The sequence below is a fragment of the Ammospiza caudacuta genome, chromosome 11 (assembly GCF_027887145.1).
Source record: "Ammospiza caudacuta isolate bAmmCau1 chromosome 11, bAmmCau1.pri, whole genome shotgun sequence".
Classification (NCBI taxonomy): Eukaryota; Metazoa; Chordata; class Aves; order Passeriformes; family Passerellidae; genus Ammospiza; species Ammospiza caudacuta.
In genome coordinates, this window is record NC_080603.1 from 8,803,802 (window position 1) to 8,829,988 (window position 26,187).

General features: G+C 40.1%; 2 protein-coding genes across 4 annotated transcripts in view; one reads left to right on the forward strand and one right to left on the reverse strand.

The window, feature by feature from the left end:
* GIGYF2 (GRB10 interacting GYF protein 2) overlaps nt 1-26,187 on the forward strand; it is a 74,999-nt gene that overhangs the window by 30,247 nt on the left and 18,565 nt on the right. For 2 of the 3 annotated variants that reach the window (XM_058811998.1, XM_058811999.1), the window contains exons 8-13: nt 18,463-18,642; nt 23,414-23,613; nt 23,703-23,862; nt 23,940-24,140; nt 24,628-24,818; nt 25,509-25,668. In XM_058811998.1, coding sequence (XP_058667981.1) covers nt 18,463-18,642; nt 23,414-23,613; nt 23,703-23,862; nt 23,940-24,140; nt 24,628-24,818; nt 25,509-25,668 — 1,092 coding nt within the window. Of the gene's footprint in view, nt 1-18,462; nt 18,643-23,395; nt 23,614-23,702; nt 23,863-23,939; nt 24,141-24,627; nt 24,819-25,508; nt 25,669-26,187 lie in introns of all 3 variants that reach the window. The other variant, XM_058811997.1, reaches the window with a different exon arrangement.
* KCNJ13 (potassium inwardly rectifying channel subfamily J member 13) lies at nt 4,710-6,612 on the reverse strand. Its single transcript, XM_058812000.1, has 2 exons — nt 6,135-6,612; nt 4,710-5,305 (listed from the first exon to the last, which is right to left on the reverse strand). Exons 1-2 carry the CDS (start codon nt 6,610-6,612, stop codon nt 4,710-4,712), a joined length of 1,074 nt encoding a protein of 357 aa, XP_058667983.1.

Genomic DNA, 26,187 nt, shown 5'->3' on the forward strand with positions numbered 1-26,187 from the left:
AGAACAGATTTGCAGGTTGCATTTAAAGACAAACCCAAAGAGATCCAATTGTAATTAGAAGTTGACAGGAATGCATTTTAATCCCTGTGTAGTTGTTGGTATTTTTGTAGTGAGAGTAGCATAAATTGCCATATTTATAATTTTCTGGATTACCATGGTGACACATGCCATGGGAGTTTGCTTTCAAAGCCCTTCCAGTCCTCCCTCCATCTAGGAAAGAGTGCTTTTATTTTTCTGCTTGTTAAGTTGAATGTCAACATAAAATTAAAATGCCTATGTTTTCCTCATTGTCTCCTTTAAAAAGAGGATACTTCTAGAAAATAATTTGATATTGGTCAGAGATTGACCAGTTTTAAATGTCAGCAGTGAAACTCAGGACTTTCCATGTATCTATATATTCCCAAATTTTTTAGGAGAAAATGAAAATGGGGGAAAGTAAGTACTTCTGAGATTTCAGGGCTGCATTTTTACAAAAAAAAAATGGATGGCGAAGTAGTATCTACCACAGTAGATTTAGTGTTATTTATTTAGCTGCTTCTTGTTGTTGTGATTAGAAATATAGCAATTCCAGTTCCAGGATATAGAATGTACCATGTTTCTGATAAAGAAGGAAGAAAGTATTGCATATTAGTGTAGGATCAGATTTCAGTATTTCTCAGTTGAAATTGAGGAGAATTTACACTGTGCAAAATGTCCTTAGAGAAGTTGATGTCTGCCAGAGGTTAATCTGCAGCTAGTGTAGAGCATTTTGTGTTTGTAGCAGCTGCTAGTGATGAGGGCTCTGTTGAATGTGTCCTCCAAGAACTGTTCCCTGGGGAAGATGGTGTCCCTGGTGCAATTTGTTGGAAGCTCATTGTGAGTGATGATGTGCTTATTCTCAAATTATGAAACTTTTTGAGTACCTAATTGCTCTTCTTTAGTCTCTTGTATTTCTCTGCAAGTCAGTATGAGAGGCAAAAGACCTTCAATCTTTCTGAAGTTTTATTATAAAAATATTGTTTTTAAAAGAGCATTGCTATGTTAGAGGTTAATGTTGCAGTAAGTGAGAAGACCATTTCTCTCCCCTTCACTTCCAAAGAGACATAAGGTGGAGAGCACAGAAATATTGACAGGAAGTGTTGGTCTGTTCTGACTCAAGCCTTGGTTAATTATAAGTAGTTATTGTTATGTAATGGCTTTCCAATGACAAAATATTTTGAGTATGAGAGAGGGTACAGATGTGCCAAAAGAAGTCCCAGGTTAATAGCAAGCACGAATATCCACACAAAGCTGTGGAAGCAGAAAGGAAAGGAGTTGACATACAGGTTATAATTCAGGCTCACATGCTTTAGCAGATGCCTGTACTGGTTTCTGATACCTTGGTTAAACTCCTTAGTTGAGATTTTATTCTGTGATTTTACCATGTTTCAGTTTTTCCTTGCTGTTTCATAGAGCCTTGGATTCAGATTACATCATTTACTGAGTTGCCAACTTTTTCGTGTTCTTTGTTCTGGAAGATCCCATTAGAGAATTATTAAGAAATCAAATATTTAATCACTTCTGGGTATTTGTAATGGAGGATAATGCAAGATCCCTCAATAAAAAAATTGAGATTAAAAAAATAATAGAAATTTAACAAATACTTATTTCTCAAATATGATCAGTATGCTGTTCTTAAAAATTAATGATTGCTTTTTCAGTGCTCACAGTTTGTGAGGTCACATTTGACTGATTCTCAATATAAACCGTATCTGTTCCTGGTTTCAGCGTGCAGATTGAAGATGCCCAAAGTATTTTTAAGTTTGTTGCAGATTGTCACAGTCTTTCAGACTTCACTTAGAACCCAGATTGTAATTGGAAGGCTGAGGCCATTAGCAAAGAAAATGAGCAAGTTGCTTTCTTGAGCATGTCTGTCTCTTCACAAAAGCTGCTTAATTTTCTGTGCAGCCTCCTGACTAATACCAGCTTAGTAGCTGAAGGGATTTGATTAGTTACCAGCAGTTAGAAACTTGTAGTGAGTAAATGTTATGTAATTTAAACAAATCTGAGAAGTCAATTGTGGAACCTGGTGAGTTCTGCTTTATGTGTGGATTTTGGTTAAGTTCAGAAGACTTGCATATAAAAGGTGTGTTCAAGTGGCTATAAAAAGAACGCTGAATTTCTTTGAATCATATTTTCCCTCTCTCTGCCGGGCTTGTTCTCCTGCCATGTCTTGCTGGCAGGAGTTGCGTTCACAGAAGGTTCATCACTGGTTTACTCTTGCTGTACTGAAGCACGGAGTGCTGTGTTGGTGCATCAGAGCCCATCAGCAATTTTCCTAGGTTTCTACTCCAATTTGGGCCATGGCATATTTCCAGTACTTTCAGACATCCATGATTCACCAGTTCTCTGGAACTGTAAAAGCAATATTAATGTATTTTCTGCCCTTGTTCTGAAGTAACTACACAGTTCTTTGTCTAATTTGCTTGTGCAGTATAATTCAGTTTTGCATTCCAAAATGTAGTATTTGGAGATTGCATTTAGCATATACTAACAACGTGTTTTCTTTATACTTGCTGTTGTACTCCCTTTTAAACCAAATCTGTAAAAAGAAAATTATTTTAAAACCAGGACAACTTCAAAGTATTGAGTCATATAGAAATAAAAAAAAAAACAGCCCACCTTTGATTAGATGTGAATTGAAATTAGAAATAGCTTTGTATACCTCTGGCTCTAAATCATGAGATTCCAGTCCCATGTGATATATGAGAGAAACCATGCCTCACCCAGAATGCTGTCAAACAATACTCAATACTTCACACAGAATGCTGCCCTATGTCAGCCTGTACACAGGAGTCTGTTTTACTGCTCTTGCACTGGTTTTTAATTTGTAGGCCTCTTATCAATGTCTTACATTGATAGAGAATGTGGAAAAAATGCAAGAAATAATTAAAAAATATTGGTGTTGACAGAAGGGGGAAAAGGGTTCTTTAAATTGTGTATGAGTCAATAACTAAAAAAGCAGTGATGGAGAGGGATGAAGGCAGTGTAACTTGATAGTGTGCTGCTCACCAGGCTCCACAATAATCACTAATGCTTGTCCGTAGATTGAAGTTTAGAAAAGATTTTGGGAGTGTTTGTGGTAAATCTAATCACTCCAAAGATCTGCAATGGGGGAAGGCAGCACTTGAATTATTTTGGAATGAGAGCTCAGTTGGAACAAAAATGTGGCCCTTCTGCCTCGTTCCCTAACTATGTGTGTAATACTTCTGTGGGGTGACTCCCCAGACCCTAAAAATGAAAGTAGTTTTTTGCTGACCCCGTTTGGATTATGAGCACACTTCAGTCAACAGTTTTGTGACTTAAGAAGAATTCAGTTTAAGCTATCTGGTCAGATAGTTTGAGGCCATTTTTCCTGCTGCTGACCACTTGGATGACATTAAGAGGAAGTATATTTGGTAACGTCTTATGCTGTTGTCAATGAAAGTTGCTATTTATGCCATCTGGGTTTGTGGGAAAAGTCTTTTACCTTTGAGAGGTAACTTTATTTTAATTCTACTTGAGTGTTCAGGTATGAACACCTAATAGGCACTGATTTTGTTGAGAGCTTGGAAATAGTTATCCCTCATTGTTTTTTTTTTTTAGCATCTTAAATTATTTAGGAGCTTCAGAGTGGTGTCTTAATTGCAGTAGGTTTATGAGGCACTTAAATACAGAAGTCTAATGTATAGTTTGTTTTAATTTTTTATTTCAAAATTGATTCAAGTGTCTCTAAATATTTTTTGTGCTGTGTGTACAGGCAAAGATTGATGTTAGAAAGCATAAAATATCAATGGATGCAGTTCTACTTCTCATATATATATATTGTGTCCTTCTGGGTCTGATATACTTGAGACAAGCAACGCAAAGGTGAAAACATGTTGAACGTATGGGCCTTTAAAAAAAAACCCCCTACATTAATTCATTAGAAATAGTCTTTTTTTTTCCACTGCTAAGTAATTTATTCAGTGTTTTCAAATAAGAAAAAAATTTCCATTGCAGTATTTGTCATATACACCTAGATTTTTTGATAGTGTCTTCATAGACCGGTCTGAGAGTGAGATACTCTCTTATTTGGCAGAATGAAGAACTGCACTTAGGATATATAATTCTGCTTAATAAGCACAGCCGGAATGCTGTTCACTGCCATGAGAGATTGGCAGGATTTTCAGCCATCTGAAAAATGATGTAAGTCTGTATTCCCAAATAGATAGAAGAGAGAATAGCAAAGCTAGGCTTTTGGATGAACAGAGTTATTTATACCAGAACTCATGTATTCACTGAATGACCCCATGTTGTTTTCTGCTTTTGTTTTGTTGTCCATTTTGTCACAAGCTGGTTAATTATGACTTTGGTCAGCTTTAGGAGTTTTGAAGATATCTCCTTTTGGGGTCAGTGTGGCTTTAATCATAGTCTGGTGAATTCAGGAGATAGCTCTTCTAATTTCCCAAGAATTAGTATTGTGATTCAGTGGTGACTTCATGCTGGGTGGTTAATGCAGCCTCTCATTGGTGGGCACACACATTCTCTTCACTCTGTATTTCACGTTGTAATCAGAAGGATGGGACTACAAGAGAGATCACTAGAAGATGGCAGGGCAGGCAGGGAAGTAAGTTTTTAAACTGAACCCCACAAGTTTAATGTAATAATAATTAAAAAAGCACAAAGTTCAAGGTTTGCTCTCTCTACTTTGTGAGGCCAGTCTGAGAGTGTTAGAAGCTGTCGATAGGCTGTCCATTGATGCGGATCTCCTTGTCAGTCCTTTTTGGACTCTTTGAGTCAGGTGCAGCTGGGTGCTCAGGAATAGTCTTGTCAAAATTCTCCATCTTGGTCTGGTATTCGCCTTTGGCATTGCGGGCTAGCAGGGAGGCGAAGCGGTGGTACACCAGGATCTCTGACGGGAGGTAGGATGTTCTCTTCTGGCACGGTTCTCCTGTTCCCTCCTGCACAGCTGACAGGAAAACAACCAGCTCAAAGTGGGGAGGAACTTCTCTCCAAAGGAGAACAGCCAGTGGGCTGGATGCAGTGATGGTGTGGTAGTAGGTCAGAGGGAAAATGAAAAATGGATACTCGTGTGTAGTGATGCTGTCCAGGTGAAAGTCAATGGTAGTTTGGTGCAGCTGGCCACTCTCTTGTTCTTGGTAAAGTATAGCAGAGATCTGGACGTTGATCAGGGGCCTGGAGCGAATGTTGGCCACCTGGAACATGAGCTGAGGCCTGCCCTCATTGTATGTGACCACGGCAGAGCGAGAGAAGCGGATGGAGAGTGCCCGGTTCTTTGGGCGTGCAATCTTTGCCACGAAAGCACCTGGGGCATGGGAAAGAGCAAACTCAGCATGAGCACAGGGCCTGGGCTGGCTCCCTGCAGGTTCCAAGGGAGCAGAAACAGACTGAGGCTGGAAAGACCATGTTTGGAAACTGTTAGGTTGGCATCATATTAACCTGCTTTTGTTCAAAAAAGTATAGCTTTCCTAAAATACTTATTTTTCTAAGTTATGTTCACTTGTTAATATTTGGAAGTCAACTGTAGCTGTAAGGAGGCTATTAGCTTGCCCCAACTTGTTGTAATTGGAACTGATCTTGATGTGTTATACTGTAGAAGCTCTTTCTAATACACAGTAAACTAGCCTGTGTATTTTCAAAGTATTTTGAGTTCCTTTAAACATGAAGAATATTTTAAATAACTTAAAATCCCTCAAAATAACTGTGACATTGTAAAATCTTAGTTACTGAGGAATACATAAACACTGAGTTAAAGATCAATGAAGATAGCTCAGCTAGATGAAAGTACACCTTAAAAATCAAAACAAATTGACTTTAAATATTGTAATTAATGGCAATAGCTGAGAGATAGAATGGTATAAGAAATAAATGATTGAGAGCAATATGTTGTGATCTACCACAAGTGTTTTTCAATTAATACTGAAATTCTAAAGTCCAGATATTGATAACACCTCATTTGTCTTTTGTTGATTAAAGTTAAGTTCTAGTACTACATAGCTGAAATCTTGTCATCCTTGTAGTGGCTACCTTAATTATTCTTTCATATGTCAAAATGAACAGTATTTTTTTCTAGCTCTATTCTTAAATCCAATTGTTACACCTATTGTGTGTAAAGATGCAGTAGGAAGGATTACCTGTGAGGAGGGCTTCTAGCATGAGCCCCAGGACCATCTGGAATGCCAGCAGTGCAACAGCACTGGGACAGTCCCCACTTGGGAACATGGTGCCGTAGCCAATGGTGAGTTGTGTCTCCAGCGAGAAGGAGAAGGCAGCTGTAAAACTGGTGACGTGCTTGACACATATAGTGTGGTTGGCAGGTGGAGCATCGTGGTCCAGCTCCAGGTCCCCATTCATCTCAGCCAGCAGATACCAGAGCACTGCAAAGAGCAGCCAGTGAAGGACAAAGGAAGCGGAGAAGACGAGCACCATCCATCTCCAGCGCATGTCCATGAGTATCCCCCACACGTCTCGGAGGTACGACACACCTCTGCCTTTGGTCCCGGCCATGTGGAATGTGCTGTGCCCATCCTTGGTCACCAGCCTCAGGTGCCTCTGAGTCAGGAGGGGAGCGCTGGACCTGGTGTTATTGCTCTCTGGCGTGTCTGTCGTCATCTTCTAGAAAGGAGAAGAAAGGAAAAAAAAAGTGATACAATGCCACATATTTGTGTTTTGCCTAATGGTCACAGCTTCTGACACATCAGCAGGGGTAGAAATACTGCAGCCAACAAAGGAGGGCTTATACATTGCAATCCAGAGAAGATTAAGTCAGGAGCCTGGAGAGGAATTTACCACTGTTTGTGGTAATACTTTGCTAGAAAAGATTAAGTTTAAAATCTGACTACTTCTCAAATTCTCCCTGCTTAGCTGTTTAAATAAAAATTTCATACTTTACCTTCCTAAATTTACATAGGAGTCACATGCTTTAATGCTTTAGGGGTGAGTGGGATGGGATTAGGCATACTGTGTGTGAAAAGAAACTGAATTTAGCTGATTATATCAGATTTTGTAACTTGTTTTGAGCAGAGTATAATAATTTACCAGTACTATTATGAATACTATTAACAGTAGTATAGTGCTATGGAAAGAATGTTTGTTATATTATCTCTGTAACATATTTATGCATTTTAGGGCAATGTTGTACTATAGCTACTAGCCCTTTCTGATTCTTCTAGCTCAAGAATTGTCTCCTGTCTGCACCCACTATGTCCAGTTAAACAGAATTAGAGTATTCAGGGCAGAGCTACTTCTGGGAGTCTGAGGCTGTTTATGTAAGGATCAGGTAAAAAGAGGGCAGGAGAGCAATTCAGAAAATACACTGTGACATATTTTCCAGTCTAGTCTGCCTGAGCAGTTCAATTTTTACTAGTGACCAAGTAAAATAGGACAGCAAGCATATGGGAATTAAGGTAGAATTGCAGATATGGGAAGCAAAATGGATATCTGTAGATATTTTGTATATTAGGCTCCTTTGTTTGCTTTTAAACCTCAGAGCTTGTGGAATTTGCTGGAGCTGGTGAATGTCTTTTGAAAAGACAGTGGTCACTCAAATCCATACATTTTATATATGTATGTTTAAAGTTCACCTGGGGCAGATTAAAATTAAGTACGGGTTTGTGTAAAATAGAGACTTCGTGAGGTGTACAACCTGTTTAAAGAAGGTTGTGAGGAAGCTTGCTAGAACAACAGAGAACTTAAAAATACCTGTAAATTCTGCAAATGATTATTATATATGGTTTATTTAGTCAGTTTTGGTTTTCTATTGATTTTGACTTCTCTTTGAAGGATGGCTGCTTCAGTCTATTACATTTTTTCATAGAGGAATTGGATTTTTCCCTTCCAACAGAACCATCTTAATTTTCTCTTGAAATGCATTAGAAGTAAGGATCCTGAAATTCAGAATGAGTTTATGGTAGGTGAAAATTTGTCTTGTGATCTTTGATCCCATTAACCAGCAGTTTGCCTGTTTGCTTAACCTTCAACCAAATTTTTGTAACTACAGGAGATTCTCTCTTGCTTTTACTTGTGTTTAATGCCTACTGAGGTACGAGGATTGACATCACAGTGACTATTTAGCTATTTTTTTTCTTTTCTCAAAACCATACAGCTATTACTTCTATCCATGCTGTAGTCAGAGGGAGATAAAGTAGCTGATGGCCTGAGTGGAATTTGCTGTTTTTTTCCTTATTTTAATTTTCCAGTTCACATCTCCCAGGGGGAATATTTTGAAATCATTCCCTGTGTCAGAGACTGCAGTGGACTTAGCGAGGTTCTCCTGGCATATGGTACCAGGCTACCTTTCTTGGGGGATTTTGGTTGTAGTCCATCCACCTTCACTGAGTTGACTCTTCAGTCTGCTGCATGGCTCCCTGAATGGCAGTTCTCACTCTTGCTGTACAGTAACCTGAATGTAATTATATGTATTTCAGTCATCCAATGATTAGTGACTTGTCTGTAGAGCGCAGTTCTTGTGCCAAGATTTAGATGAGCCCTTGTGGAGGCCTTGAAGGCACTGGAAAATGGGCGTCTCTGGATGGAAAGGATTATGAGGACCATGCTCAAAATGAGCTCTGAACAGTGCCTTGGTTTTATCAGAGTAAGCCGTACTCACAAGAAACATTCCCTTGTTTGAAGAAAGAACACTTAGAGAACAAAATGCCTCTGAGTGAATCATGCATTCAAAACAAAGCAGCAAACCAACAAAAAACGCAAAACAACAAAACACAACCAAAAGCCAAAGCTTCTGGTTTTGTGTAAATTCTTGTGGTACTTTGAGGGCAGGATCTGCTTTGTAGACTCTAAGCAATATGGGTTTACAGAACAAATAGGTATTGTGGAAATGATTCTGATGCTGACTGATGGGTGACAGAAGCCTTTCTGTGGTGTTATGTGCATTAAGAAAAAAGGGAAAACTTTCTTAAGATGGTACATTATTTTTGGCTGTGCTTCAGATCTTCTCATGAGTGTTTGAACACTACAGACTTAGAGCAAATGCTGCCAGCATTGTAGGATCTCAGATTTGTTGATTATAGAGCTTCTTAGGGTGGTGATTAATCACTTAATGTTGTCTTAAACTCTGAAAAAAGTCAGGTTCTTTGGGATTTATTCAGTGGAGGAGGGTTGATTCCTGACAGATTTTGAAGAAACTTGAGAAAGAGAACCTACATTAGCCCCCAACAGCACATTTCAGAAGAGTCCTGTGACTCTGCTCCTTGAGACTCCCAAGCAGGTGAATTTGCCTTCTGAGTTTAACCAGGTTGTGCACTGGTACAGTGATTTCTAGTCTAGGACTGTTAAAAATGTTAGTTTTCTATTTCAGTGGCAGGGATAGCATTGGAAATGTGCGAGTTCCAAAACCCCTTTTTTCAAGCGCTGTTGGTGGATTAAGAGCCAGAAGTCTTGGAGTGATAAAAGCAGATAAGAAACTGCAAATAGACACTGAGAGCAGTGCAGTTGGGAGTGAGTATGAGGCAAAAGAGTAACTGCCCCCTGGCAAATAGCTTACCCGTGTCGGAGGATCAGTCGTCTCTATTCTCAAAAGCAGGGGCAGCTTAAGAGCAGATGTGACTTTGAATTTAAAAAGTGTTAATGTCTTCTGTCTACTCCTTTCCTTGCCCATAGTAAAAAAAATACAAATACCTTCTTTCCTTGTTAGTGATAAATTAATGAAGTTACAAAGTACAATTCAGAGCACCTGATTGAATTCCCTGCCTGGCATGGTCCTTGATTGACCCCATATTAATCCCCATTTCAGTGTATGTTTTAGGGAAGACATTCAAATCTTCAACTTGAGAAGAAAAATTCAGTGTTTGTTGGAGAATGCTTGTCTCTTGCAATATTTCTTTTCCAGGTTTGTCCAGTGGTCTCTCTCAACACCCTTTATGTTATGTTACTTGGTGGGTTTTGCTTTTTCTGGTTCCTGACATATGCAACTGTTGATGAAGCTTTTGTGTTTATTGTACCTCCATTTCTCAGCTGATAGCCCCTGACTAGAAAGACAGGAACTGTCAGAAATCACTTTTCTAAACCTCTTTTGGCATGGTGACCAGTCCTTTACCACACATTTGCTGTGTGTAATCCTTCCTGTTTACCTTCTCTTAAAAGCTAAATTATCACCAACACCACTGTGTCAGTTTGTTCTTAGCTTTTTTTGGTTTTCAGTCTTTTTATCATGTCCCTCATCCTGGCTTCTTTCTTTTAAACACTTCTCTAAGACAAATCAAGGTAGGGTGAGTACTAATTTTTAAAACAATCAGATTCCTTCTAGCAGTGGGACAGGTTCCAAACTGACCTGGCTGGCTAATGATTTATGTTTGATAAAACCTTGCATTACAGCTTTGGGATGTTGCTTGCATTTCTGAAATTCATGATCCAGCATGTGGCTCTCCCATGCTTTGCTTTTTAGATTGAGCTCTTCTTCCTTGTGTTGTAACAGCCTTTACTGCATTCCGTTGACTTTCTGTTCCATGCCACCATGGAGCAGAAGGTCAACAGAATGCAGTAGAGGATTGCACCATTTGACTTTCTGTTCCATGCCACCATGTTGATTTCCTCTCCTTTCCTCTTGCTTAGCTTTTTCTTAGGACTTTGGTAGGGTTGTAGGGAAACTTATTGGCAGCATTTCCATTTGCCTTCTCAGTTGAAGGCATTCAAAGTGACACTTCCAGCCTATTCTCACTTGGTATACAAATACATTTGCAACCTTTTGAGGAGCCTGAGTGAGGAGTTGTGTTCAGAGGAGACTTCTGCAGTGTTGCCCTACTTGCCCAGCTTCTAGTCTTAACAAAGTCTGTTCTAATTGACCATGGAAGGGATTTGAAACAGTTTATGCTGTGCTGCTTCATTCGGACAGGAAAGTGGTCTTGAGGACTTGCTATTTTCTGGGAGTGACTGCAAAAACTGCTTTTTTTAACTGCAGCATCATTCCAAGATTTACTAGAATCTCTGTGGTGGCATGCCCCTGTGGGGATGTGTACATTCCTTCTTTACTTGGCCTGGCTTTGCATGATCATGTACAAGCTTCAGATTTAAACCTTGTCTGCTCTGAGCTGGGATTGTGCAGGTCTGTTGCTGCCTCTGCACTTTGCAACAAGAACAAACTAAGATTATGATTTGTAAAGGCATTTTTTCATGCTATTAAAATTGCTATTCTGTGTGGTTTTATTTTTAGATTATTGTGTAATTTTTTTAGACTGAATGGCCATCCTTGGAGATGCTCTGGTATTATTTTTAGGAAATGAAGGTTTTTTCAGTATGGATGAAATTACTGGGTCGTATAACTTACATTAGGGGACAGCCTTAGAAATGTAGTAGGTAATTCAGCTTGAGAAGCTGCATTGGTTGAAAGCTCATGCTTCTGTTGTGAGTAGAACAGTTAACATTTCTAACATATTTGTCCTTTTGGTTTTGTAGCTAATGCCTCATTGAGATGAATGGCAGTAGTTTGTGACAAAACTGTTACTTCTGAGCAGTGTGCAGAATTAAGCTTTCAGGACTTGTTACATTTATAAGTAGGTCTTGTTAAAATGGAAACTTGAATTTGTTGACCCCAAGTTTCTTTTTTCAAAGCGAGTGCCATAAAGGATAGGATGTGAGAGCTCATACTTCTGACTTTCTGTGAGAGTTTATTACTCAATGCACTTTAAAGAAAGAGGTGATAAAATAGGAGAGTATGTCTCCTTTTATATGCAGGAAAAAAAACTCATACTTGATTTCTGGGAAGCTAAATAGTGCTCCATTTTATATATAATGTATTTTCACGTAAGTACTCTGAAGATCTATATGAACACTAATTCTTGATTTTGAAGTAGCACCTGAGTGGACCAACTAGCCTGGCCACTTTTGGCGAAGCAGAAAAGCAACATTTAAGCAAAGTCTTAGTAAAGGCTGTAAAATATTCCTGTATATATTAAATTTTTATAAAGAAACTTAAATGCAGAATTAAATGTTGGTAACAGGAGTAATTTGATAGTTGCCAGGGAGGGTTATATTTGATGTAAGGCTGCAGAAGTTTGCTGCCACCCTTTTTTTTTGGAACTTGCTGTTTTTGAAGAGCTGTCCTGCCCTGTGAGATGCAGGCTTTCCCATGGCTTGCCTGGAATGGCTGAGTTGTGCAGGACAGAGGAGTTCACTCCATGTCCCTGTGTGGAACCCTGGGCAGCGGTGCCAGCTCGCTCTGTGTCCATAAGCACAGGGATGAATGCATTGATGGAAAGATTGAAAACTGTTGATATCTGAGATATAATTGGAGATGGTAAAAGCAAATTTGAAGATGTGAAGCTTGTCTCTTTTAATTTGTGGTGGAACTGAGTGCTGAGTTATGAGTGCAGCAAGGTGAGGATGTCTTTTTCATAATTCTTGGCCAATTTCATGACACCCACCTGTTGTAGCTGGAGCTTGCAAATGCTGCCTGTCTGCAGAGCCTTTCCAGCACTTATCTCAAAAACTTTCTGAAAAAATACAGCTTAAAGACTTTGGATTTGCTCTGTGTGCTCTTAGGGCTCTGGTCACCCGAGACAGCATTTTCTTCTTTTTGAGGGGGAAGAATCAGCAACCATTTTGTTTAAGGTGACACTTAGTTTAGCAAGTTTTAGAAATAAAACTCTCTGCTCTCAAAAGAACTTGGATTTTTTTGATTAAAGAGTGACAGAACAATTGAAATTATACAGTAAGAAAAGAAAAAAAGAAAAAACAGGATGGTTTTGTGTACTTACCAGTCTTTAGAGGGTCTTTGTGCAGGAGGAGGGGATAACCTGGGTTCCAGGAGAGGGACTGCTCTGGTCTGGTGTACTGGTCCCAGCACTAGTAAGAAACTTCCCACAAGGGGTTGGTAAAGATTAAAAAAACCACCAAAACCTTTAAAAATGGGTTTGTATGTCTCATTCCTGTGTTTATATGCTGGGGGGATTGGTTTCCATCTGAAGCTGATTTGATTGGTCATTTTGCCTGCAGGGGGGCTGGTTGGCTCTGATCATGTGGAAAAGAATTCTGGTTTGTTAGGAGCATTTCTTTACCCAACACAAACTCTTAGCAGCCAAGGAGAAATCCTCAAACACTTACTTGGAGAAGGGGTGCCTTCTTCCTCACCTCCTTAATCAAGATAATTTTTTAGGTTTGTATAACCTAAAGTTTTGCATGAAAGTTGAAAAGGCCAAAATTCCCTTGGAGTAGCTAAGTGGAAAAGTTCCATACTGCTGCTGAAAACCCACACTGTTCGCTGATATATTTTCTCTAACCAGTGTGAACTACTGTTCATTTGAGTGAAGAGGGACACTCTTGGGTCCCCCTGCTGCTCCACTCGTTCCTTTCCTGTTAGCTCCCAAGCTCTGGAATGTGAATGCAAAGGTGGATGCAGCTCCTGGTGCAGCCTGTGCTCTCAGGAGGCTGTTGCTGACTTGCAGCCTAATGCTGTCCAGAAGATGTAGACCTGGCCATTTCCATCTCCCCATTGCTCCTTTGTGAAAACATGGAATTAATCACAGGATTTTGCTAAAGCCTAGGAATGAAACAAGGCAGATTAGGTGGCTTGCTGATTCCATGTGGCAGATGAAACCACTTTTGCTTAAGCTGTTTGCTCTTCCACTCATGAAATGAGAGGAGCTGCTGAGGGTATGTCTGAGTGAGCAGCTGTGCAGAGTGGTCAGTGTGCTTCCCTGCTGGACCAGCTCTGAGGACAGCTCTGGAACACAGTACTGGTTCACTTTTTTTTTTTTTTTTTATCCCTTGGTGAGCTGCTGATGTGAGGGCTTTGACTGAATGTCAGATGTAAGAGGATCTGAGAAACAAAGGCCGTGGTTGTTTGCAGTAAAACTACTGAAGGCCTGCTGGGAAAATCATTAATGTAGACTTTCCTGCTTAGGAAACAAAATCCTCCCTATTTTTCCTTCTTTAACCTTCCCCCAACCCTAAATTGCAAAACATTAATTTTTTGCTTCATTAGAATGGAACGTTTTAATGCATGTTCAGGCACAGCACTGAAAGTTGATAGGCATGGTGTGACTTTGAAAACCAGGGCAAATAATGTAGTGCCAGGGGACTCCCACCAGTGTGACAAGGCTGTAGGATGGTGTGACTCCCTCTTCACCCTCCCCTCCACTGCAGACAGCCTCACTTAGTCACAAGTAGGATTTTGGTTTCAAACAGTATTTTCTTAGAAGCCATCTTCTGAACTGTAGAAAGCATTTGCTGAGTGGTCACTGGTGTGGTTTTCTAATCTAATTCAACTGAATGAGTTGGAAATCTTTATACAGTTGTATAGCAGGTGAAATTAGGTGCCGTGTGTGTTTCACGTGTGTTATGGAATTGAACTCTTGTTAATTCCTTTGAATCTATTGGCTCACTCACAATGGTGACAGTAAATAATGGACGATTTAGTGAAAAAAATAGGGTATTATATTTGATAGTATGTTTTTGAGACCTGCTGTTGAGATTGAGATTTTATGCAGAGAGATTAAAAATTTGAAGCTAGAAATGGGATTCAGAACTTCTGATCTGTCACTGGGAGTCACTTGATGGTATTTGTATTCCTGTGGTGTTTCTAGCATGTCCTGTAGTGTTCCAGTAAGAAGGTAGTCTTTCTCTAGAAGCATCATCTTAAGGACATTTGTTTTATTCTTCTGTAAAATAAATGAAGCAATTACACATTTAGGCAAAGTTACTTCATTTTCTTTAAAAACATTGCAAAGGTTTTTATTTTTATCTTCCTTTTGAGGAATTACATAGCAGGCAGCAGAGAGAAGAGAGCAGGTCCAAGTACTTAGTAGACTCTCCTGATTCTCGCCCCTGTGTAGAGGAAACAGCAGTGCTGTCAGTCATTGCTTAGCTGTTTATTCTCTGCAGACAGTGAGGATGGTGTAGGAAACATGGGCTGCCAGCCTGGAGAACATTTGCCATTCTGTTAGTAAGTGCTCTCCATAACCACGTTGCCATGGGGCCACATCCCCAAATCCAGTCTTGTTCTGCACAGTCAGTATCCCTTCAAATCAGTGTTGCACAGCTGTAGGCTTTTCTGGCTGGATACCACTCAGCTCTGTCTGAAGTTTTCTGTAAACACCATTGCTGGCTTTGTGACAGGCCTGAACAGAGGTGCCCTTTTACTGCTCCTTCTCTTCAGGAAGTCCAGTCAATTAGTCCGAGGCAAAACCATAGATTGCATTTTAGTTTCTTTCATCCTTAAAACATTGCCAAGTCCTGACTCTGTGATCTAAGTAATTTCAACTGAAATGATTGCTCTCAAATCTACAAACAGTTTGCATAGAATATGCTGGCACTTTATAAGTTATGAATTTAGATGTAATCTGTAGGAATATTCCTGTGTTCAGTTTGTCAGAGTCTTTCTGTCACTTGCGTAGCTTGATTTTTCTGGTCCTTAACCTGTGACTGGTTTGTGTTTGTAAAGAACCAGTTTCTTGGCTGGTCTGTCTAATCTTCAGGATCATCTCATGCCAGACCTGTTTGGACACATACCTTGTTCTTTGATGCTTGCTGTGATGTTCTAGAAAACTGGAGTAAACCAGAAAACTGAAGTATGTCATGAGACACTGCACTTTTTCTCTGAATTCCACTGAATGTGGCATCAGAACAGGCTTTGGTGTGACACTGGAGTGCTGCTGTGTTTGGAAAGGTTTTGGAACCACAGGTGATCCCATGCTCAGATAAATACAATGCCGACCCCTTATATTTGATTTTTTTTTTATTTCTACATTTGTAATGCCACAGAATTTAAAATCAGAAGTGGGGCAGGATGCCAGCTGAATCTGATCTTGGCAAACATTTGATATTTTGTAACCTCTACAGAGATAGAGATGTGTTTCAAACCCCATTTTCTGCAAGTTCAGCATACAAAACCTGACTTTGATAGTTCTGTTCTTGGGAACAAAATCTGCTGTCCTAAGGACTAACAGAACCTGAGTTGCCTTGATTTGCTTATAGTATGAGGAGACGTGCAATGGGGCTAAAACCTGGATATTCAGTGGCAAAGCAGACTGCACAATATTCTTTAAGTGACCTAAATGTTTTTGGAAGAGTGGAACAGGACCTGTGAGCTGAGAGCGTGTCTGTGTTAAAGAGAAGTCTCCAGAATCAACTGAACTTAACAATGCTAGGGAAGAACATACTTTTTTTCCTTAATGGGTAGAGTTTAAAATCTCTCAAATTAATGTTACTGAATAAGTGTCAAGTAAGAGCTGTGAGTTTTGATGAAAATAATAGATAAATCTGTAAAAATATTACTTCTCATGTCCCAAAATAGTGATTCAAATAACTTTTTTCTTTTGGTAACTGTTTTAGTAAGAAAAAAACTAATGTCTTGTGCTGCAAAATGAAAAAAAATTGGATCTGTCTTCCTCTTTGTAGCATTTTAAAAATAAATTCAGGAAGAATGAGGCACTTTCCTTGTTGTCAGGGACTTAGGCTCCCCATGTCTGTTGGGTTGCAGCTCTCTCCTGTGCACCTCTCTCTGTTTTACTTCCAGCTTTGCCTTTGCTTTTCTACTATGGGAAGCCCATCCAAGGAGCAATGGTGAGAGGCTTCCCTGCACTTTTTCTTACTGTAGTCTGCATGATATTTTTGAGATACCAAAAATTAAAAAAAAAAATTAATTCCCAGACTTAGATTTTTCTGCCTGGCTTGTTCCTTTCCTTTCTTTTCCATGATGCACGGGAATTCAGAATGTGGCTGACCTTCATCTGCAAAGATTTATCCACTCCAGATAAAAAGTTGCCAGCATCACAAGTACCACATGAAGGGAGTTGAGTGCCTCCAGCAATTTTGTTTCATTTGGAGTATTACCAGAGACTCCCCAAAATGCAGTCTGCAGGTTGTGTTGTTACTCAAAGCCCAGCAAATCCAGAAGTGATCTTCAGCCAGATGTCCCCTTCAGTGAAGTAAAGGTGTAACTGGGTCATACTTGCCTTCACAGCTGACATTGCCTGTTGGTACTGATGCTGGACTTGAAATTAGTCAATGTGCTTTAGCTCTTCATGTAGGAACAACATAAGGGGAAGATATTCCAGAAAAATTAGAGCTGGAGAAAGAGAGAGGTTTTTTCCCTCCAATGTTTTGAGCTGGTGGAGAAGGGATGTCAGTTTTTCTCCAAGGTGCATGCAAAGTAGAGAGCCAGTGTGTGCTCCCTGCCTCCAGAGTGCACTGTCTCTAGCAGGAAGAATTTTCCTGTTCTAAACAGAGATCTGGTATGCCACAGAATTTCAGATCTTCGTTGTTTCCTCATCTTTTTCATTGACTGAAAAAATTGCCTGATGCTAAGAAAGCATTCTCCCATGCTTCCTAAACAAAACACTTAAAAATGTCTCTTTCCACCCCTGGAGTCTGTGCATGATCATACTTTCTTGTGTTTTTCCTGTCTAAGAAAGCAGGCATACCAAACAGACTTCACCAAATAACATCTTACATTTTTGGGTTTTAGGACTCTTAAGAAGGAAGATTCAGTATACTTTTCTCTAGTACTTGAAAAACTTAGTTTTATAGATAACACCACAATTTCAGGTTAACACTGGGTAATAGTACCAGTGAAGAAATGACATCACTCTGGTTCCTATGACAATTCTGGTGCTACACAGCTGAAGAAACTTATTTCAATGATGGGCTGTCTTGTCAGGGCAAGTCAGCAGTGAAAGCAGCATCTGTGTTAAACCGTGGCATACTGATGTATGACTTGGACATCTTGGTGTATAATGTGGAGTCTTTTCATAAAAATGTTTATATAATTCTTTTCTGACATGATTGCTGTTCATAAGTACCTGAGGATTTAGTTGTGTTTTAAATATAGCATAATGTACATTGGGAACTAAAAAAATACCAGTCTCTTAAACTTCTAGTAGACTTATCCTTCAGCTCAGGCATAATTGCTACTAGCCCTTCATGCACTGACCTTGGCTCTCCAGAAGATGGATTCACAGCATAATGTTAACATTGCTAGGTTTTTTCCAGTTTATTCCTCAATGCTACTTTAAATTTTCAGTGTTTCCTAATAGTTAGACTGCTGTATGTTGGATTAAATAAATAGATCTCACCTTCTTTTTATTACAGAAGTACGAAATGTGTTTGGTTTATATAATACTTACACTGTGCTCCCATTTAGCTTGAGACACCTCATGATAAAGCAGTTTATTCTTTTTCTCTGCACACTTTTGCCTTCTTTCTGTTACATTTCCTTACATCTCTTAAACTGCCTTTTCCTCCTTTGCCTTTCCTATCCATATTCTAGTTACTTATATGCTTTGCTTCCTTCTGGAATTTTTTTTTGTGTCTTTCCATCCCAAGGTACATAGGCACCTGGATTTCTTAAATCTCTGTCATGTTTCCTTCTTGAATTTCTATTCCTCTCCTAGGTTCCTATAACCACCTCTGGTGCATTTTTTACCTCCAAGAGAGCAAGATTTCAACCCTTTTGTATTTGTGTTTCTAAAGACAGGACACATGTTCACTGGCCTTGTGTTTTCTTTGCAGTGAGACCAAACTTTGAGGAAGGTGGGACAGTGACCACAGGGAGGAAACACGAATTTATCCGCTCTGAGAGCGAGAACTGGCGCATCTTCAGGGAGGAGCAGAATGGGGAAGATGAGGATGGAGGCTGGCGACTGGCTGGGTCACGGAGGGATGGGGAGAGGTGGCGTCCTCACAGTCCAGGTGAGAGCAGAGCTGGCCAAACATGCAGCTGTGTTTGCTGAGAGAGGGCAAAGGCCATGAGGAGAGAGAGGTGCCACGTTCAGGAAAAATAGGTTCATGTAGTCTTGGTCATTGAATACTGTTCTGGCATGTGTGAGGCTCTTGGTCACGAAATGTTTAGCATAAAATTGTGTGCCTGTTGTTTTCCTTTTAGCCTCTTCAGTATCCTTACATACTTAAGAGAACATTACTTCCCAGGTGTGCACTTGTCTGTATTGTGCTCCAGGTGTGTATGTACCTGGTAAAATAAGGGGGTTTAATAGTACTATTTCTTTGTGGCTGTGACAATAAGGGGATAGAAATCACCCACATCAGACAACGTATCTAATGCTGCAGAGTGACACTGACACTAAACCACTCTGGTCATTGACCACTTTCTAGTTTTCCAGATGTGTTTGCAGTGCCAAGAAGCATCCTTGGAAGATCTCAAAATATGTTGCTCTACACATTTTGTAGTTAGTTCTAGGATGTCTTGTCTCAATAAATTTCAGGTACCTTTTTGGTTTCACTGTCCCCTTCCCAGGCCTGACAGGGCAAGTCTGTTCACTTGCTTTCCAGCATTGTACTGCTGGAATTGCAGGAGAAATAAAAAGCAGAGCTTGGTGTTCCAGTAGTAGGACTGAAACATATTATAGATTTTTTCCCCTTCTCTTTGGAAAAGATTCAGTCATACCTGGTGTGGGATCCTGGGTTTGGCTATCTTTTGGCTGCAGAAGGCTTCTGGAGTACCAGGAGAGGATTAGGCTTTTCTACTGTTACATCTTCATAGAACAGTAAAATTGTTAATTTTGGAAAAGACCTTAAAGCTGTTTGAGCCCAACCATTGATCTAGCACTGCCAAGGCCACCACTAAACCATGTCCTTAAGTGCCACATCTACATGGCTTTTAAATCCCTCCAAGGATAGGGCCTCCACCACTTCCCTGGGCATCTGTGCTGATGCTTGACAACCCTTCCAGTGAAGAAATTGCTTCTAATGCCCAACCTAAACCTTCTTTCTGGTAGTTCTAGGGGATGATAAGTTCCCCCTGCTTGAGCATCCTTTGCTCCATGCTAAACTTGATAGGCAAGCAAAGAAAGCACAGGACACTTTTGGAGCTGAGGTGGACAATTTATTCTGTTCAATAAAAAAAAGTCCCATTTGGTCTTGCAGTGGCTCTGTTGCCCTTTTCAACTTCCCAGACTTTCAGTACAGTTATTGTTGGGAGCAACCATGACCTCTGTTCTGAGCCTTCTTCATAGCTGTATATAATTCTGCTCTCAAACAGCTGCTCTCTTGTGCTAAAATTTAGCAATGAGCCCAAGGCTTGATTTATCATCAGATGTTTTCTATTTAGAGGCAAATTTTGAAGAATATAATTTTCTTTTCCCCAGTGTTTGGTCATAGTTGTTGATCAGACACTGCTGCCTTGTTATCTAGTTGAGGCAACACCAGGCCAGCTACCTCATGATGCAGCATGATACTCAGGAGTGGAGTGTTCTGCAAGTACCAGCCTGCATGCTTTAGCTACAAACGAAGCATAGACCTCAAAGTTCACAAGTTCATTCAGGTCTTGAACTTTTTTGGTTGTTCTGAGGAAAGTTTTGAAAATTTCAATTCTGTCATGTAAATTTTGCTTATTTGAATTTTCGGTGTAGTAGAAACTAACTGAACTTCCTTTACCAGGTTAGTTCTAGCAGCCATCATTGAAAGCCTGTTTGAAGGCTTATGTGAATCTGCAGAAAAGTTGCCAGTTTTGAGGTAGCCTGAGTTGACAGCTGTATTGCCCTAGTTCTGGCTTTCATCAGAGCTGGATTTGGTTTCTTCTATTAGTAGTAGCCACAGAACTATCAAAATGGTTTAAATCACATTTTTGCTTTTAAAATGAGCTTAAATCAAATTGGCATGGTTTAAACTACTTCTTTATACTATTCTGGTGTTAGGTAATAGTACAGTCATATGTCCTGCTAAAAAAAGAGAAATGTCTTCAGAGGACTGTTTTCATTTGTTTAGTTGGTCCTTCCTGTAGATTGACTCTTTGTACTCCCTGCTAGGATCTTTACACTGGCTTTAGTAACTGCTAGAAGAGTGTGATCACAGATTTAGATTCACTGGCTGCTTCGAAGTTCTTTATTTTCCTTTAAATTTTTAACCATGTTTTAAAATTATAAATGTCTAAAAGCCCCCTCTCTGTTGTTACAATTCTTGCATTCACACAATGATTGCCTTTTAAATTTACAAGGCCAAGTCTGTTTTGTCAGAAACAAATACAAACCTGTTGTGGTCTCAAAACTAGTGGCTGATCTATAGATGTTTATGGTTTTGGTTACCAAATCAGCCTTAAGGAATAGGAATAAGTTTTTCTTAACAAGAATTTCTGATATGATTTTGTGTCTTTGTGTAAATAGCTCTTCAAATTGGCCTTTTTCCTGAGAAGCATTTGAGAGAGGCCTTAGGCTGTACTTTCATATAAAGATTTTTTAGTTGCTGCTTTGTTTGAAAGGCTTTTCAAATTCATCTTGATTCACTCCACTTTCAGAATCAGGTGCTGTAATTCAACTAGAATTGAATTTTTTTGTGTTGTTCCTTGCATTTCTTAAATATCATGAAGCAACTAAAGTACAGTAGAGAATCTTGCTCCAAAACTGAGCTAAGAACTAGGTCTATATATAATATATACTCAAAAAGGTGTGCTATTGCTTTAAGTGTTCTGTTTAGCATTTAGTATTCTTTAGTATATATTGAAAATTTCACTGCTGAGTTAGAGAATATAACTTTGAAGAGAGAAATTGCTATTAATAAAGCTAATGTGTTCTTGGATTTCCTGAAGCAGCCAGTAGTCCTATCTAGATTTTACCTACAATGTCACCATAAGTTGCAAGGGATAAATTAAGCTTGAAATCGTCTCTTCACTTTAAATACTGAGCATGTAATTATTGCCTCGTGATAGTATGGGGCTGAACTTAAAGCTGTGTTTGTGTCCTAACTGCTGGCTAAAAAACTTCAGGTAAGAATTCAGGTTTATCTCTCCTCTTGGCTTGTTTTAAAAGATTGGCAGCCTGATATTTCAGACCTGAATTATGACCTATATTCTAACTGGGCTTTTACAAACATATTTGGTTACTAAGAAACAAGGGCATGAGTCTGCTACACCAATGTCTTTTTGACTCTCCACATAGCTCTGAAAATCTGGGGGCTGTTAAAGGTGGTGTAACTAAATCTCTGCAAGCAGACTAAATGGTTCTTCATTTGAACTTTGAAGATAGTTGGGCTTTAACAAAGTGCTTAGAATTTACCTTCAAAAACCACATTTCTAGGTGTCACTATGAAGACCTGCACTGCTGGTATTGGCATGTGAACTGTGGGCAAATAGAGGCTCCTCTCCCCTGCTGGGAGCCCTGACATGGACATGGCTCCTTGTAATGAGGAGCTGTCTGTCCAGGGACTCCATCAGAAATGCTGTCTGGTTGTCAACAACCTCTTACACTTCAGTCTCTTTCCTTAATAACATTAGAAACATTGCCTCAGAACATTGATTTGATGGTTTAATACTACTTGCTTTGTGAGGCATAACTAGAAGCATAGGTTAAGTTATCTGGTGGAATTATTTGCCAGTAAGCACATAGGGAATAGTGAAGGCCTTGTTAAAGGATAACATTTGTGTATCCTTGGTAAAATTTAAGATGGAAGTTCAGAATTTTTCTGGAAAGAGTTTGATTTACATTTCCTGTATTTTTGAGACAAAGGTGGATTTTTGCATGGCTAATATTAATAGTTAAGGTATTAAGGTCAGTGTGGAAACATTGATCAGTCATGAAACAGGACCACCTTTCTTCCCTTTACTGTGGTTTGGGTTTTTTTGGTAGACAGTTGATACTGTGAGGCTGCACTGATTCTGGTGCACAGATTGTTGGAGCAAAAAAAAAGAATTTACTTCTTTTTTTATCCAGTTGAGAACAGTCACCATGAAAAGCTCTAAGGTGCCTTCATTTTTCTTTGTACCTTTGTGATAGAGATGGCTTGTATTTCATGGAAAGCCGTGTACAGTCCTTTCACCCCCAATTTGTTTTCCTTAGCAGCCAGCTCTTTACAGCTTAAATAACATTATTGCACTCAGGGGATTTGAAGCTTGGCTGAATGATCGTGTCTTCTGAATATGAAGTTTATGTATGAATTGGGAATGTTCTCCCATTTCTTATGTTCCCAAGTTTTGCTATTCCATGGTTAAAAAGACTATTCAAGAAACTGACCAGTCCTTTCAAAGGTATTTGAACAGTTATCACTCCATTTTTCATGTATATGTACAAAAAACATATCTGAAGGCAAGAGGCAAAAACATGGGTGTTTTGTTCAGGATGTGACTTCTGCAGAGCCCCTGAAGGAAAACATGAAATCTTACACAAGTAAAGGTGCCACAAAGACTTAAATCAATGATGGCTGGTAAATTCAGTTGGCAACTAATGTTGCTTGTCTTATTTTCGTGCTTGTTCTAAATTTTGTAGCCAAGCTTTTTTAGCCTTATGTGGTTTTTAATGCTTATTCCACAGTTTATTATGTGAGGATATACAGCAGACAATATTTGAAAGTCTTCTGCTTATTTGCCTTGCCCTTGAAGTTGCCTGTTCATAGGTGGGCTGTACCGTGTAGCAGCTTTCTGAATTGCTGTCAGTGTCCTTTCCCCACTGTGTGAGCACTGCCCCAGGCCTGTGTGGTAAAGCTCCTTTCCCTGCCTTAGACGGCCCTCATTCTGCAGGCTGGCGGGAGCACATGGAGCGACGGCGGAGGTTCGAGTTTGATTTCCGGGACCGAGACGACGAGCGGGGCTATCGCCGTGTGCGCTGCGGCAGCGGCAGCATGGACGACGACAGGGACAGTCTCCCTGAGTGGTGCTTGGAGGATGCAGAGGAGGAGATGGGCACCTTTGACTCCTCTGGAGCGTTTCTCTCTTTAAAGGTGAAAAGCTGCTTTGGGCCCCTTGGGTCGCTCGGTGCAAATGTCCAGTGATGTCAGGTGGGTTATGGATGATTGCGTTGACTTTGCAGAAAGTGCAGAAGGAGCCAATACCAGAGGAACAGGAGATGGACTTCAGGCCTGTGGAGGAAGGGGAGGAAAGGTCTGATTCTGAAGGGAGCCACAATGAAGAAGCCAAAGATCATGAAAAGACCAAGAAGGAGGGGGAGAAAACAGAAAGAATAGTGGCAGGTAGGGGGGACTTCTCCTGCAACTGTCAGTGTAGAATTTCTGTTAACTCAGTTACTTAGACCTGTGCCTTGTTGCAGAAGCAGTGGAAGAAGCAGCTCAGGCATCATCTCCAGCTGCCAGGTCAGACACCCCACCAAAATCCCAGCCTCCAGACCCGCTGCAGACAAATCTTTTTGAAAGGAAGGAAGAGTCTGTGCCAGAAAGAACAGAAAAAACAGAAGATAAAGAGAATCGAGTGGAGAATACACTGTCAGCCAAAATGTCCAACAGAGGGGAAGGTAATAAACCTGACAGATAAATTTAGTAAGTTTCCATTACTCACTGTGAATAATCCTGGCCCCTAAAAAGAGGCAAGCGCTGGTGATGGAAAGCCAGATTCACCAACTGGTCTATAAATACAGGATTTGCTGGATATGCCATCTCAGATGCGTGCAGTGCACTGGGACTTCACACTGAAATGCAGTCCAGAGAAACATCAGCCTGTTGTGGATGTGCCTCACTGTGGTGCAGCAGAGTAGTCTGGATAAATGTGTGTGGCCAGGAAATGGGAGATGCTCAAATGTGCTGAGTTCTGCACTGATAGAACTAAACTGTTCCTTGAAGTGAGGCTGGGTACCTGTGTTCTAAGCAGTACGTTCAGGAAAATCTGAAAATCTTCTGCTTTGGTGCTAAATTTGAGCTGTTGAATATTCTCTGCATTAAGTTCTTAAAAGTAATTGTCATTTATGTTAAAGATAATGGACTAACTTAAACATTTTTCTTTAGATTTGGCTTCTCTTGCTCAACCTTTGCCACAGATTTCTGCAGACACAGCTGCTTCTGCTCATCTTTCTCCTCCTGTTTCCAATTCAAATCCTGCTCTGCGGTCAGTTCAAACACCTGTCACAGCTGCTCCAGGCATGGGCAACATTCCCACTGATCCAGATGATGAAGAGGGCCTCAAACACCTAGAGCAGGTAAAATTTCTCTAATTCCTTTGTTATTGACAGTCTTGAGACTGGAGGAATGTGGAATGCAGCAAATATTTGAAGGCCATAAAATCAGAAATGCAGCTAAAACTTTACACTCCCCAATGTATACTGAAAGCTGCTTCTCTCTTTTTTTTGCAAATAATTCACGCTGTTGTATTTTTCTATGCTATACCCAGTTTAAAGAGCTAGAGACCATAGTGCTTACGACCACTGTTAAGTAGCATTTTGATTTGTATGAGAAATTATGTATGTCTGTTAAAATCTCCAGACAAACAAACCATCAAACAAAAAGCCAACCAAAATTCTGTAAGTGAATCACAACAGTGTGTTGATGGCGCTGTAATGACTGCTGAGATGTAGAATCTTCTTTGTGCTCATGCTCTCATGCCTGTTTTTTTTTTTCTGTGGTACTGCATGGGACCTCCTTGGCAAGTTGCTCTAAAGCTTTTTGTAAGCAGGTGAATTGTGCTTGCTCAGGATTCTGCCTGACAAGTGTGGCAGACAGAGCTCCAGGTTTGTGTTGCGGTCACTCCTGTCCTGGGGCTGTCTGTCATTCCTGGTACACTCTGGAGCACTGGGTAGCACAAGGTTGGTTGTGTTTGGTACACTCATTTCCAAATCTCTAAGCCCTCATCTAACTCTTGTATTTCTTGCTGGTTTTGATGTCTCTTGCAGCAAGCAGAAAAAATGGTGGCATATCTGCAGGACAGTGCCCTTGATGATGAAAGACTAGCAGCAAAAATCCAAGAGCACAGAGCAAAGGGTTCCTCTATGCCCCTCTTTCACGAAGCCATGCAGAAGTGGTACTACAAAGATCCACAAGGAGAAATTCAGGGTAGGTCTGTGCCATTTACACTTCCTCTTTTGTTTCACAGAATTGTTAGAGTTCTTCACAGAATTACCACCAACAGATGCTGAAGCTTCTTTTTACAAAAGCAGCACAGGGAATTTACCATTCTAGAGATAGGTTTTGAAAATATGTTCAACCCATCACTGCCCCCATGAGCTCAGCAGGCTGAACGTCCAGAACTATGTGTTATCAGGGCTGAGGTTTGCCATCACTGCATGTTCCTGTAAATTAGGTTAGACTAAAACCTGTTTCACGTACCATTAGTTACTCAGATGTCCAGATAACAGTGGAAACGAACAAGGAATGTGACCACTCAAGTAGTTGTAAAGAATCCACAAGAAGCCTTGAAATCAGCCTGAAGACCTGGAATAGTCAGGGAGGGTGATTTGTTTAGAATCGAGGGCAAAGAGGAGTCAGGTTTCCAGCAGCCAGTGCAGAATCTCAGTTTAAATTGCACTTGCAGCCACTGCTTTGTTAGTTCATCTAATAGATAGGAACCACTCC